General features: G+C 45.2%; 2 protein-coding genes across 2 annotated transcripts; both read left to right on the top strand.

Annotated features, from left to right (window-relative positions):
• Positions 1 to 446: 446 nt before the first annotated feature.
• Positions 447 to 1,653, top strand: rnf7 (ring finger protein 7). The gene is made up of 3 exons (XM_067246602.1): positions 447 to 615; positions 1,001 to 1,048; positions 1,257 to 1,653. The coding sequence occupies exons 1-3, from the start codon at positions 450 to 452 to the stop codon at positions 1,373 to 1,375; spliced, it is 333 nt and encodes a 110-aa protein (XP_067102703.1). The 5' UTR covers positions 447 to 449; the 3' UTR covers positions 1,376 to 1,653.
• Positions 1,654 to 4,078: 2,425 nt separating this feature from the next.
• grk7b (G protein-coupled receptor kinase 7b) lies at positions 4,079 to 7,124 on the top strand. Its single transcript, XM_067246175.1, has 4 exons — positions 4,079 to 4,684; positions 4,950 to 5,387; positions 5,951 to 6,222; positions 6,752 to 7,124. Exons 1-4 carry the CDS (start codon positions 4,085 to 4,087, stop codon positions 7,089 to 7,091), a joined length of 1,650 nt encoding a protein of 549 aa, XP_067102276.1. The 5' UTR covers positions 4,079 to 4,084; the 3' UTR covers positions 7,092 to 7,124.
• Positions 7,125 to 14,416: the final 7,292 nt, after the last annotated feature.

Genomic DNA, 14,416 nt, shown 5'->3' with positions numbered 1-14,416 from the left:
TGAGAAGTAGCCTAGTGGGCTAGAACTCAAAAAAGGGTACTACTGCGTTTACCGGACCATGGTTGAATGCTACCCATGCAGTTTCATGCTGAGTATCATCCCTCCCGGGCCTGAGGATTGTTTGAGCTCCAGGCTTCCTACACACGCTTTACACATTGAAAATGTATGCAAAGTCATGGACTCAAGTCAGAAACGTCAGAGTGCTGTTTTACTTGACAGTAGGCCTACAATCCAAGAATTGTTGTGAAGGCGATTAAAATCCCTGCCACCACCACAATTGTTGAACTCTAGCGCCACCAAACGGCACCGCTATGACGGTTTGTTTTGATGGCACATTTGAAACATTTTAGCAAGACTAACGAAATGGGCGCCCCCTGTGGCTAATCAGTAGTATTAAAAATTAGCATCATGCTAGCTCGTCCATTTTGATTCGTGTTTTCATTGCAGAGATGGATGAGGGTGACGAGTCGGGTTTAGTCCACTCTCACAACACTTCAACCGTGTCGAAATCGGGTGGCGACAAGATGTTTTCTCTGAAGAAATGGAATGCTGTAGCAATGTGGAGCTGGGATGTTGAATGCGATACATGTGCCATCTGTAGAGTCCAAGTAATGGGTAAGTTCGACTAGTACTACTAGCTAGTATCTAGCTAGCTCTAGCGCTACGCTAGCGGCTGACGCGACTCCGTTTTAAGCTTGGGGTTACATAGCTTGGCTCAATCAGTGTGACTGACGTTTTAGATAGCAAGTGCTAGCTTGTCTAGCTTTATTTACACATAATGACTTTACATTTCAGTGTCGTAGCTAACGTGCTGTTGCAAGGTTAGTTAATTCACTAGCATATCTTCTAGCTAATTGGTATTACATTCAGTCTGCCAAGCTAGTAGTTGCAAAGTATAGCCCTACAGTAGTAGTACTGTACTATGGAGAGATTAGCGACTTGTCCTCACAACCCATCCAATGTCTACCACAAACGTACTGACATTTTTCTTTACCCACAGATGCGTGCCTGCGGTGTCAAGCTGAAAACAAACAAGAGGACTGTGTTGGTAAGCCTCTTTCGTCATGTCAATTCGATTTTTGTAAATATCCAATCTTTACATGTAGGTATAACTGAATCAGCTACTTACCTTGTCACTGACAGTTACTGTCAGAAAGGTGAACGGTGAAGATGAGATGTACTTTAATTTAATTTACGGTTGAATACTTTTTGCAAGGTGTAATTCTCATTGTTTCCTTGTCTGTTTGTCATTACAGTGGTTTGGGGAGAGTGCAACCACTCTTTTCACAATTGCTGCATGTCACTGTGGGTGAAACAGAACAATCGCTGCCCACTGTGCCAGCAGGACTGGGTTGTACAGAGAATTGGCAAATGAACAACTCCTAAATCTTCTACTTGCTGTGTCTGTCTGAGGACATGGTGGACTACACTGATGTTCAGCTTCCTGTACCACATGCAAGTGTGATGGGTTATAATCTGGTCAAATCTACAATGCCCTCCAAATGGAATTGTGGGATGTTGAACTGGGAAAGAAAACAGGTCTGTGGGGGATGGCAGCAGTAGGCTATGTATTTTCCTGGGTTAGCTAGATAGATTTTGTGTTGTCATTGTTTTTTGTGCTTTGTAAATAAAAATGTGTAATCAAATTAAAAAGGAATTTAGTATTATTTTGACAGCCTTTACAAGAACTTCTGGATCTGGCCACCCTAAGTTCCCTTGTTTGCTCCCCTGGGTTCCTCACATTTGTGAAAGAAAAATAATGATGGGTTAAGTTTGTAAAGTAAAGCCTGGATTGGAGAGCTTGGCTTTACAAAAGTTAAAAGTTAAGGTGCTTTTATCCAAAAGCGACATCCAAATAGTTTGTAAAGTAACTGTATTTCTAACTGTATTTTAGTGGTTATTGCCAAGGAATTATCTATTTTACAAGACCCTGCATCTCAATACTGTATAATCACCCAGAGACATTCACAGACAAGAACGTCGCAAATACATACAAAACAAAAAGGTCCATTCCACTGATATTAAAAGTAAAGATAAGTGCTGGGTAAGGTGTCTTTATATCAAGAGATAAGTCCAGGTGCCATGTTGAGTGGATGTGTCTTCAGACCTCATCAGAAGATGGGGCAGTGATGGAAAGGTGAAGTTGAGCAGGCGGTTCATCCCACCACTGGGGAGGACAGGGAAGCAGCCCAGGGTGAGAGAACTGGAGCACAGGCACAAGATGTCTCAACCACGTCGCCGAGCAAAGTCAGAGTAGGGCTTAAGGATGTCCTGAAGGTGTGCGCCAGCCAGTGAAGCAACCTCAGCAGAGAAGGCGGCAGCTGCTTTCCAGATGAGTTGTAGAGGCTGCGTGGTGCAGGCTGGCGGGCCTTCGGAGAAGGGAGTAAACTTGATTAGTTGACCCTGATTTGTGTTTAGTTGGGTCTGTTTCATTGTGTTTAGAGTTTCAATCCCAGGCCACATGCACATGTACTACTACTACTTGAAAAAAATAGTCCTTATTGTTAACTCAAACAGACGACAACGTTGAGTATCAAATGTATCACTTTACTTCCTCTCATGCATCACTGCCATTGTTCAATTATACAAAACTACCCGCCTCGAACTGCACATGCGCAGTCATACTTAACACTTATTTCTTGACCAGCAGCCAACCCTGGCATCACCACTGAGAGGAAACCACAGCCTTCAGTGTCATATTAGCAGGGCAGCAAGCAGGCCACTTGTGACTAAAACTGCATTTGCAACGAGAGTATGACCTTGCTGTTTTTTATTTGTGGTATACTATGTTAAGGAAAGCAAAGGTTCTATGATTGCTCTTCATTCTAAAATTGATACATATTCTAGATGAATCTCTTATTAACCCTCGTGCTGCCTTCGGGTCACATGACCCAAAGGTTCATAACGAACCATCATTGTGTTTACCCAATTTTACCCAATACAAAAACAAATATATATATATATATTTTTTAACCATTCCAATGTGGGGGGTCTGAGACAGCCCGACAGTTAAAAGAAAATGCTTCACTTTGTTTTTGTATGAGGTAAATTTGTCGCAATACGACGGTGGGTCACAATGACTGATGGGTCAGAATGACCCGAAGACAACACAAGGGTTAAGTGTTAGAAAGCTAAGAGTGATACCTATCTATGATTAACTGCTGGTTCTGGTTTGGACCAGAGTTCTAATGACATTTGTTCTTTTGACATTTGCACACTGACACTGAATTGAGTGTCACCATGCAAACCGTATACGGAACATACACACAGTAAGCCATGGTGATGAGTGCAACGTTTGCTCTTAACACAGACGCATGCTAGAATGCCCATTCCCCACAATCTGTCTGTCTGCTCACCACAGCAAGGATAATCCATTCTTAGTCTCCTGACTAGGACTTGACACACATGCTGGACTCCTCATGAACCAGAGATTACTGTGTATTAGATTGATTGCAACAGCTTAACTTGTGAGATTGGCAAGAACAATGGTTAGCAACTTAAGAATGGTTTGCTTTAAGGCACATTATCATTAATCACAAGCATTTGTAGGAAACAATATGAAAACGGGACAGGGATAAATCAGGGACAGTTAAATCACTTAATCAATAAATAATCATGGAGAAAGACACATTTGTTCAAGCACATCAAGAAAAACTGTTTATATTTCATTCCTTGATTGGCCCCCTCAACCTCAATGTTGTTACTTGGAGCCCTTCGTTCCCTTTAATGGCGCTGGTGCTGGTTACCTGCTAACTTCACTGTGTCCACCTAAACTGACACATGGCGGCGTCCTAAATATAGATGGCCCAAAGCTTCTTAAGTCAGAGTCCAAGTAAGTTCCTTTCCGTGAGCAGTGTCCATGAATAAGCACACAAATACACTTACCTAAGAGAAAATCCCTTGTGAGTTTTTCTTTTTAATTCGACATGCTATTAGGTGAGTGGTGGAGAGTGTCTTCTGTGGAGGAGCAGGTGTAAGCTGTTTCAGTCTCTCCTGGGACTGTAGAGAAGTGGACACAGGCAGCATCCCCAGCCCATACTCAGTCACACTGTGCAAGGACTAGCCCATATACCACACCGCCAGCATGTGCGACATGGGGGGGCTGGACAACCTGGTGGCCAACACAGCCTACCTGAAGGCCCAGGAAGGGGATGACAAGGAGATGAAAAAGAGAAGGCGCAGCCTGTCACTGCCCAAGCTAGAGCAGAGCAGTGCCATCCGCAAGTCAATAGAGAAGGACTTTGAGTCGCTCTGTGAGAAACAACCATTGGGTAAGACATTCTTCCGTCAGTTTCTCCTAGCCTCCAAGCCCGAGTATGTGGCAGCAGCAGAGTTTCTGGACGAGCTTCAGGACTGGGAACTGGCAGTGGGGGGAGCCAAAGACAAGAACCGTCAGAACATCATCAACAAGTTCTGTAAGGCTGACTCCAAAAGCTTCCTTTCCTATCTGACCAGGGATGTGGCCGAGAAGTGTAAGGCTGTTTCAGACAAGGACTTTGAGGAAGTCATGGTGGATAAGGTGAGAGATGCCACACGGGACTTCCTGAAGGCCAAGCCCTTCACAGAGTACCAGACCAGTCCCTTTTTTGAAAAGTTCTTACAATGGAAGGAGTATGAAAAACAGAAAATCACAGAAAGGTATTTCTATGAGTTCAGGACCCTAGGGAAGGGAGGCTTTGGTGAGGTACGTCCCCAAATAATAATCCTAATCAGTTATAAAGTACATTTGTTTACTAGATAGTATTAAAAGGCTGGTTTCCTTTTAATGCCACTTTGTTAATAACACAAGTAAATAATATTAATTAGCACATCATTTTATTGAAGCTCCTGATAAACATATGTATATCTCCTTAGAGACATTTGCAAAACCATACGTTTGTCAACACCATGATGTGTGCTAACCATGATGTGCTATGCATTGGTTCGCCCTCTCTCTCTGTTCCATCCAGGTGTGTGCAGTGCAGGTTAAAAACACAGGCCAGATGTACGCCTGCAAGAAGCTGAACAAGAAGCGCTTGAAAAAGAAGAACGGAGAAGGCATGGCCCTGCTGGAGAAGCAGATCCTGGAGAAGGTCAACAGCTCGTTCATCGTCAACCTGGCCTACGCTTACGAGACAGACACTCACCTGTGCTTGGTCATGAATCTGATGACTGGAGGAGACCTCAAGTACCACATCTATAACATGGGTGAGAAGGGCCTCCACATGGAACGAGTCATCTACTACACGGCACAGATCACCACGGGCATCATGCACCTGCATGCCATGCACATAGTGTACAGAGACATGAAACCGGAGAATGTGCTTCTGGACAGCTTTGGACAGTGTCGTCTGTCTGACCTGGGTCTGGCTGTAGAGCTGCCTGGAAAGAAGACCATCTGCCAGAAGGTAAGACCCTGTTAGGGCCTGATGGCATCCCGATGTGGGATTGTGACCACCAGGGTCATGACTGGCATCCACTGTGCACCAAAAGTAAATCATGTGCCATGAACAATGTGTGAAAGTAGAACATCTTGGTTGGTACTTTTGTAGTATTGCATTCTGGAGGAAGTTTACCTCCTTTCAAAGAGCTTGCTTTTAACAAGATGAGATGTCTATTCCACTAAGACTCAACGTCAAGTAAAGTAAAACTTTAGACCCCAATTAATCTCATTGCTGCATTGTCAGGTAGGGGATTGGACCTGGATTGAGTTAGCTTCATCTTGCTAATCGTAGCATTACTCAGCTGCATCTGGGATCTGTCTGCTGAAGGGAGCTGAGTCACAGTAGGCCTTTACTCAAGGGAGAGTGCTCCAGCCATGGGGGGCATAACCTCTATCTTCATGAGGTCATGTCCTCACTGGCTGACAAGGAATACAAACCTAGTAGCGTTCAGAAGTCAACATCTTGTGTATGTCTGTCTCTTTGCTCACTCTCTCTCTGTCTCTCTCTCACTTCCTCTCTCTTTGTAGGCTGGCACCAGTGGCTATATGGCTCCAGAGATTCTAAAGCAGGAGTCCTACCGCACCTCTGTGGACTGGTGGGCGCTGGGCTGCAGTATCTATGAGATGGTGGCTGCCCGCCTGCCCTTCAAGGACTACAAGGAGAAGGTGCAAATGGAGGAGGTGGCTCGCCGCACTCTGGAGGACCAGTGCAAGTACAACCACAAACACTTTGACCCCCCAACCAAAAACATCATCCATCTCTTAATCAAGAAAAAAGTTGAAGAGCGTCTTGGGTGCAGGTGAGACCCAGTTTCAGACAGTTATTGTATACCATTTTTTGTCTATTAAACAGAATACAGTGGAATAGAATCCAGTTGTAACATGTTGCATACATAGCATACAACTGCATCTTCCCAGAACATCCTAGATCTACTCAAACTAAATCTCAATTTCCATCTGAAGAATTAGGTATTAGTTTAGGCATGTAGTAATTATTGCATCTCAAAAACATTCATTTTCATCGCTTCTGCGAGTCTCCTGCCTGAATTCTTTGAGAGTGTGAGTTCTAATACACATATTTCGAGTCTCTTGGTGTTCTTCTCTTCTGTTTCCCTGAGGGAAGACAAACAAACTATGAGGAGAGGAGGAGTTATTTTCACCTCCGTTCTCTTGATGTGGGCCTCATACAAAGTCACGGGCTGTGCTTGTACTTCCCAAATAGCTCTACCAATATCAATAGTCTAACTCTGTCCTTTGTCATACCCAGTCTGAATATATTTCCGCAACGACGACATGGACTTATACACAGTGTGTTTCCTTGTCATTCAGAGGTGACGACCCACGGCAGCACGAGTTCTTCAAGTCCATCAACTTCCCCCGTCTGGAAGCAGGGCTGATCGACCCCCCCTGGGTGCCCAAGCCCAACGTGGTCTACGCCAAGGACAGCACAACCATCAGGGACTTCTCCCAAGTCAAGGGCATTGAGTTTGAATCCAAAGATGAGAAATTCTTCAGAGAGTTCAGCACAGGGGCTGTGTCTATTCCCTGGCAACAGGAGATGCTGGACAGCAAACTGTTTGATGAACTGAATGACCCAAACAGGAAAGAGTCATCGGCTGAATTTGACAATGCCGATGGGAAGAAATCCAAATCGTGCACACTTTTGTAAAAGCCAATCTAGTTGTTAGTGTGAAATAAAAGAGATGGGGTGCAATAAGATCAATATTTAACAATAAGAATTCTCAATATTAATCACAACTGCACTTTATTGATGTTTCGAGGATCAAGATGTGCCTGTTGGTCTCATGTATGAAATCACTAGGACAAGATACACAGGAGGGCTTTGCTGTCGGCTGCTGAACTAGCAGCTTACGACCACATGGTGGTGCTACATATCCTTAAGCTAGTAGAGGTGGATGGTCCCACACTATCCATCAAGATGAGCTGTCTGGAATTGCATTAAATGTTTGGAAGGATCAGATGTATGTGTTGGTGTGGATCACATACTAACAACTCCCAGGTGAGATTCCAACATTGACATTCTAACAGTTCTTCTACGTCCCATGTGTTAGTATTTGGCCCCATACCACTCTGAACACAATTAAATCCTAAAATAGAGCCCATGTTTCTCTGTAAGTATGGATCTCATAATGTTCGTGTCTTAAATATGTAATGTCTTAAATACGCTGCACCTCAGTCATTTTATTGATTGAAGTGCAAGCCTGGATTAAAATGCATTCAATATTATGTAACTGTCACCTATGTTGCTTGTTCCAAATGTATGTTAAAAAGGGATCTCATTAATCTAATGTACATGACATTTATTGCTGTTTCTTGCAAGCCAATTTGTACATGTTTACATATGATAGTAAGTTTTTCATGTTCCTTTTTTAGTGAGTCTATCTGAATGGAATGACTCACTAAACTATATTTAATTAAAACTAGACTATATTTAATTAATTGATTATGATATAATTGTGAAATTGTATCATTTGATACAATGTTGGAACTTTGTTGAGTAAAACTAAATTGACATTTCAAAGTGAGATATAACTTCTAATGTGATTTTACATGCCTGTCGTTTTCTATGCTTGTTCTGCTCTAAATATTAATCTTGTATTTGCTTTCCACTGTTGCTTTTATAATAAATGTCTTTATACATTTTATGTGAATATTGTACAAAGGAGAAATCCAAGTTGACAGGAATCTGGAGTAAAATTGAGAATGCCTTATACAATTTATTAGTTTCTTCCAATGACACATCATTATCTGTAATTTTAGGAAGACTCCCATGTTTTCACATTTTGATTTATTTAAAAACATTTGTAAAGGTAAAAATTGCATTGTGTTTTGCGGCATCATTATAAGGAAGAAACCATTTATTCAGCTTAGATTTGCATAATACTGATCTGTCCATTCAAGTCAGAATCTTGATTACAGTTAAACATTCATGCAGCACATTATTTTGCATCTTACTTCTTGACATTGTACTACATTAAGTTATGTTCAGTTCCAATAAATGTTCTTCATTAATTGATTCTCAGCCTGTCCCAGTATCTCGCTTTCCCCATCATGCAGCCTCAGACATTTTTACTTATAAGAAATAGAAACCTTTCCAGCGCAGATTCCTGAGAGGGACGCCTCAACAGGACTGAGAAGTCGTTCTGTCCACATGTGTCTGTCAGAAGATTAGAGGCTGGTCAGATGGAAATACAAGAAGCAATCTGACCATCATCACATGTAATGGTAGACAAGGGAGTCATCTGGAAACAACTTGACGACAACACAGACCCAGCAAAAGGTCTTCTGGAGCATGTTCCCTGCAGCTGCTTGCAAGTGGCTACCAAGGATGAGTCCTGTAGCTTCAGAAGTCACTCAACCACATTGGCCCTCCAATGCATTCCTGCACACCCTGTCCTCATGGGCTCACATGGGTTACATAAACACACACACTCAAATACAAACACACAATCACAAACGCACAAATAATCTTACTGCCCCAGATGAAGGTTAGGTATGAGAGATCAAAGCTGTCCAGGGTGTTTGTTGCATGCTGCTGGATCAAGTTCAAAAGACTCTGTCCTTCTCCACTCTGTCCTGGCAATTTCAGGACGGAATCACACAAGGGATGCCAACCTCTTCTCACTCTTTAGGGAACCGTGTGTGTGTGTAGGTGTGTATGTGTGTGTGTGTATGTGTGCATCCATGTGCTTGAATGCTTCCATGTGTGTGTGTGTGTGTGTGTGTGTGTATGTGTGTGGCAAGACCATACCAGCCTGTTAGGCCGGGTGTTTAGAATAGGTGAGAAACTGTCTGACAGCAGACACCCAGAGAGAGGAGGTGGAGGGGAAGCAGAGGAGGACAGCCAATCCTGCCAGTATGTCTCACACTCCATCAGTTTACTTAACCACAAAGGAAGTTTCTGGGTTTTTTTGAGAGGGGAGGGGGGTACATTCAATTTCTGAGCTCCATTGCTTGAATTCCTGACATTTCCACAACTAAGTCAGTTCCTCCTCTGTGCAGTCCAACAGAAACACAGTGTGTGTTTGACATGCTTCCCCCGTGAGGCCCACTGTGCCGTCTCCATGGAGCCAGGTCTCTGCCAGAGAGTGAGGACTGGAGAAGGCCTGAGAGAGAGAGAAAGCCTTCTGGCTCCTCCTCGGCCCTCGCCCGGCAGGCTGGATCCTCACCTGTCACTTCCCATGAAGACTTCCCACTCAAACACAAATCCCTAGGAAACAGCTTGGAGCTCATCAAACGTCCTGAAACCTGAGTCTGCAGCTATAGGAACTTGAGTCTGCGGCAGTGTGTTCCGTGTCTGAGTCTCAGAGTGAAGCCTGGTGGAGGAGCATCAAAAGAGGTGGGGGGGGGGGGGATATAACGACATGGACACTGTATTAGGGGGGAAGCAGTTTACGACGTACACCAGCTTTTCCTGAGCATTGAAAAATAATGGTGCATGTGCTAATGTACTTAGCCTACAACATGCTGCCTCCACTAGCATGGCACTTTCTTTAGCATGGGTGGGTGGGAATGCACGTCACAGGGAAAGGGAGAGCAGCTTGAAAACAGGCAAGATTCCTCATGTGTATCTGTCACATAACCAGAACAGAGAGAAAGGAGAGTAGCAAAATACTATAGGCCTCCAAGAAGGTATCCAATTTAATTCAATGATGTGGTACTTCCTGCATTCTTTGTTGCTGTTGGCCCAACAGGCAATCTTGGCCCATCAGGCAACCTTGAGTGGTTCCGACCAAGTTAATCTGTATGTGTGTGTGTGTGTGTTTTTGTGTGTGTGTGTGTGTGTGGAGGGGTGGTGGGAGGAGGGGGGGGATACTGTATTTGTGTGTCTACCTGTAATTTCCACAGACATCGTGGAAACGCAGGTGTCAGTTTCATTCAATTCCCAGACACTACAGGAAATGAACTGAAATTGAATTAGGGAGCTCAAAATCCTTATTGAGATATAAAACAAATTCCCCTCATATCTGGAAATACAGACCAGACTGCGACCAGTGCTTGCCGTGCCCTTAGAGTCACTCAGTCTTGTTTTGACAGACAATTTGGAAGGGATCACTACTTTGGGCTCCCACTTTCTTGAAACAGAACGTCTCTCGATATTTAGGATCCAGACAAGCTCAAGTTACTGGTCCAGTCCCTGTCCCCATGCGCCTGTTGAGAATTCTCTGAATGGCAGCATACAGTCTCACATGTGGAACTTTCAGTAACTCTATCTGTTGTATTAATAGATTTGTTGGATGACATTTTCAACTCCAGGGTTACTATGGAATCATAAAATGGGCCTTGTGTCAGCAACACACACGCACACACGTGCATGAAAAACATTGATAGAATGCCCCCAGATGTCATTGGCTTTGGCCTTTTAGCAGCCAGTGTCCATGCATGCATAGTTGTTCCTCCATGTCCTGGAGAACATTACTTCACAGTGTGCACTTTTCCATGAGACCTCTTTTCCAAAAGGAACTCACGACTGGCTGAGCTCTCAACAGAGACACATACATGAACACACATACATGAACACACATACATGAACACACACACACATCCATGCACACTCACACACATGCTGTGGTCCAGGCAGCCCTTTGATGGCACGGCTCTCTCTTCTCACTTACTATGTGGGTTGTCATTGGCAGAACCCCACCATGTGGCCCTTTCGCCCCCCAGGCCCGGTCTGAGAGATCTGGAGTCTGCAGGCAGGCACACAGCTCTCACCTGTTGTCTCTGGCAGTCTGGGGAGAGATGATTAGCACCCCCGACAATATGCTGCTTGTTCCCTTCTTTCACTCCAGGTCTTTTGCCGTCTTGCTCATGCTCTGTTTCTCTCGGCTTTCTCTCTTTCTCCCTCTCTCTCTCAATTTCTCTCTTTTTCTTTGTCTCTCTGTGTCCCTCTCTGTGTCCTCTTCTAATGTCCTTGTGGGAATGTGCAGTGTGTGGAAAAACAGTTGAGCACTATCACAGATCATCTTGGTAATCCTGTAAAAAAAAAAAAACATCACTCTGTGAAGGGGTTGCACAAGTGCCTGACAGAAAGGCAGTTAGGTCAGGCAAACTCCATTCACTTCATAGTTAGAATTGTACGGTAAGATTGTAAGGTCAAACTATTTCAACACTTGCATCTGTTTGGTTTTCAGAGAGTTGCAGAACTCTGTCTGACTTGGGTAAACAAACAAGGCTATTCTGGAGATACAGAGTACATTGGAGGTTTTCATGCGTTGAGGGAGGTGCTATCAATGGAGAGCCTGTCCAATGACCTCAGTGTCAGCGATGAATGAAAAGGCGAACGCAGTCTTCAGTTTAGCATGTTACAGATGTTGATAGGTTGGCCGTCCATTCCAGTCTTCCGATCCTCCAGTCTCCAGATCATGGGATGAATCAGACAAGTCACCAAAGTCACACCAAGTTTGGGCGTCAGCGTTGACACGTTCGTGCTTCGAGTTGGGCGGAGAAGCCTCCAAGCAGTCCCCCTGGTGACCAGGCCCCTCCCCTTGGTGAACAGGCCCCTCCCCCTGGTGACCAGGCCCCTCCCCCTGGTGACCCCGCCCCTCCCCCTGGTGACCACACCCCTCCCCCTGGTGACCACGCCCCTCCCCCTGGTGACCAGGCCCCCACCCCTCCCCCTGGTGACCAGGCCCCGCCTCCTGGTGACCCCGCCCCTCCCCCTGGTGACCACACCCCTCCCCCTGGTGACCAGGCCCCGCCTCCTGGTGACCCCGCCCCTCCCCCTGGTGACCAGGCCCCTCCGAGGCAGCAGCAGCTCTCTCCTCACGTGAGCTCTGTCGACCATCTCTGTGAGCTCACAGCCTTCACCTCTGTGAGCCATGAGGGCCGCGGCCGTGTTTTAGAGGCCTGCCGATGCACCGTGACAGGTTCAGTCCCCCTCTGGAACTGTTGCTCACATCTCCCAGACAGGCGGAGCGTCATTAAAACCCAGATTCCATCCCCCTTCCAAACCATAAGCGCCAGTGTGGCGCGCTCCACACGGCCCTCTGATTGGCTGGGCTCGTTCTGGCGGTGGGTGGAGGTGTCTCACGTCAGAGGAAACGGATGAGACAGGTGTGGTAAATCACCCAGCCTAACTGGACCTCCCATCTGAGCAGAGAGCCCCAGGAGCAGTGACTCACCTCTGCTGGAATCAGATGCAAAAGGGATCCCTCCCCATTATATGTGTCAGTGTGTCCGTCTCCACATCACTCCCTGGTCAGGTAGCAAAGCACTTTCAGCGACAGACTGATCAGACAGTACCACGGTGCTTAACTGAGCATTTGGGAGGTCTTTCTTACCAACCACTATCAGACTCTTCCATACATCTGGCAGGAAGCTGGACAGGCTGGAAGCCAGAATGGCGCCCAGACTAAACACCACAACATGCCTGATTCTGTTTTGCACCCTTAGGCATTTGCACCTAGTAGACATTATAATAACTATTACTGTATAGGCTGTGTTATGGATTTAACTTGTATATTTCCTTCACTGTTTTCTCAATTTTGTATGTTACGATTACTTCTGTTACAGTAGCAGGTCAATTTCTCCCCAGAGATCAACAAAGTGCTACTCTGCTCTTTATTTCACTCTCTTTATCACTCACCAGATGAGAGTCCATCCAGTAATATGTGGGAGTCTGTACTGTTGACAGGCTGAGTCCTGACTCATTAGTACCTAGCACAGCAAGACGTGTAAACAAGATAACTTCTCTATTGGGTAGGCATCTGGTCATGAACTCAGAACGCGAGCCAGAATAAACACGATAGCTAGAGTGTTGTAACCTGGTCAAGATATGCCGTCTCTTAGACAGGAAATGTTTTTTTCTGACAGTCTGACTAGAACCAAACAAAGCGTTACTTGGTCCATTCAAGGAAGGATTTGTCATTTCCTACCCTATGACTTTATAATCTCAAATTCTCCTTCAGGGTTGCTCTCAGACTCTCTCTATCCAGGCTGTCATCTCCTGTCCTCTGTGTTGCCCGGGATGTTATGACCGGGGCTTTAAAGGCCACTGGAAAAGCAGTGTGAAAACCTTGTTATCTCAGATATCCATTTCCTTTGTGGTTCAGCGTGTCATAGGGGTAGTCTCCCCTCATCCTCCCCCCTGTACGGAGGTGTGGGATGAAAGAGGAGGATGAGGGCTTGATGAGGGTGAGGGCCACACTTTACCCCCTCCTCGGTCCAACACGCAGACACACAAACACACACACGCAGGCACACGTACACACGTACACAAACACACACTCACAAAGGCAGACATACGCACGTACACAAACACACATGCACATACGCACGCACGCACGCTCGCACACACACACACAGGCACTTACACACAAAACGGAAAAGTCCTGTTCTGTGTGAGGCCACATAATTACAACCAGATTGAACAAGTCAGTGATTTCAAAGTAAAGCATCACTGCAGACTCATAGCGTGAAAACACTCCTGGTTCCTTGTTCCTCATGATGGATCTCTGTTCGGAAACATGCCGCAGAGTAACAACTCCATTTGAGTTTCATGCTGTTTCTCTTCTCCCTCCAGGGATGGTGGCCTGTTAAGTCTTCCATAAGCTCAAGAGACTGATTTGCGTATGCTAACTGGCAATAGGGTCAAGTGCATCAACAGTAGCCTACAGCCAAAGTTCCAGTGAAAGGAAAACATCCATTCCTTAATGAAGGCACTGTGTGTATTGCAGTGTCTGTGTGGTGGCCTGGTCTGTTAATGTCATCAGCAGCTCTCAATGGGTGGATTACTGTAAACAGGAGTGTTTTAGCTCAATGTTTGTGTGGACATAAAAATGTTTAACGAATGCAAATTTAAGCTTCCATCATTTATAGGAAGGAGATCAGAAGACACACAAGCGTAGGTGTGTTGGTTTCCAAAAAGGGTGAGGTGTGTGGATGAAAACACAAGTTTTGGGGCTAATATCAAAACCTAATAATCCTCCTCTCAAGGGAACTACCATGTGTCTGTTGCCTGTTACTTAACAT

The sequence above is a fragment of the Osmerus mordax genome, chromosome 11 (assembly GCF_038355195.1).
Source record: "Osmerus mordax isolate fOsmMor3 chromosome 11, fOsmMor3.pri, whole genome shotgun sequence".
NCBI lineage: Eukaryota > Metazoa > Chordata > Actinopteri > Osmeriformes > Osmeridae > Osmerus > Osmerus mordax.
Note: the sequence above shows the minus strand (reverse complement) of the source record. Positions and strands in the feature narration are given on the sequence as shown.

Bases quoted from the DNA above. Each gene is read 5' to 3' on its own strand.
- grk7b (XM_067246175.1), top strand. From the start codon at position 4,085: ATGTGCGACATGGGGGGGCTGGACAACCTGGTGGCCAACACAGCCTAC. The intron at 5,388-5,950 runs GTAAGACCCTGT...CTCTCTTTGTAG, and splicing joins AGAAGACCATCTGCCAGAAG to GCTGGCACCAGTGGCTATAT. The intron at 6,223-6,751 runs GTGAGACCCAGT...CTTGTCATTCAG, and splicing joins GAAGAGCGTCTTGGGTGCAG to AGGTGACGACCCACGGCAGC.
- rnf7 (XM_067246602.1), top strand. From the start codon at position 450: ATGGATGAGGGTGACGAGTCGGGTTTAGTCCACTCTCACAACACTTCA. The intron at 616-1,000 runs GTAAGTTCGACT...CTTTACCCACAG, and splicing joins CTGTAGAGTCCAAGTAATGG to ATGCGTGCCTGCGGTGTCAA. The intron at 1,049-1,256 runs GTAAGCCTCTTT...TTGTCATTACAG, and splicing joins CAAACAAGAGGACTGTGTTG to TGGTTTGGGGAGAGTGCAAC.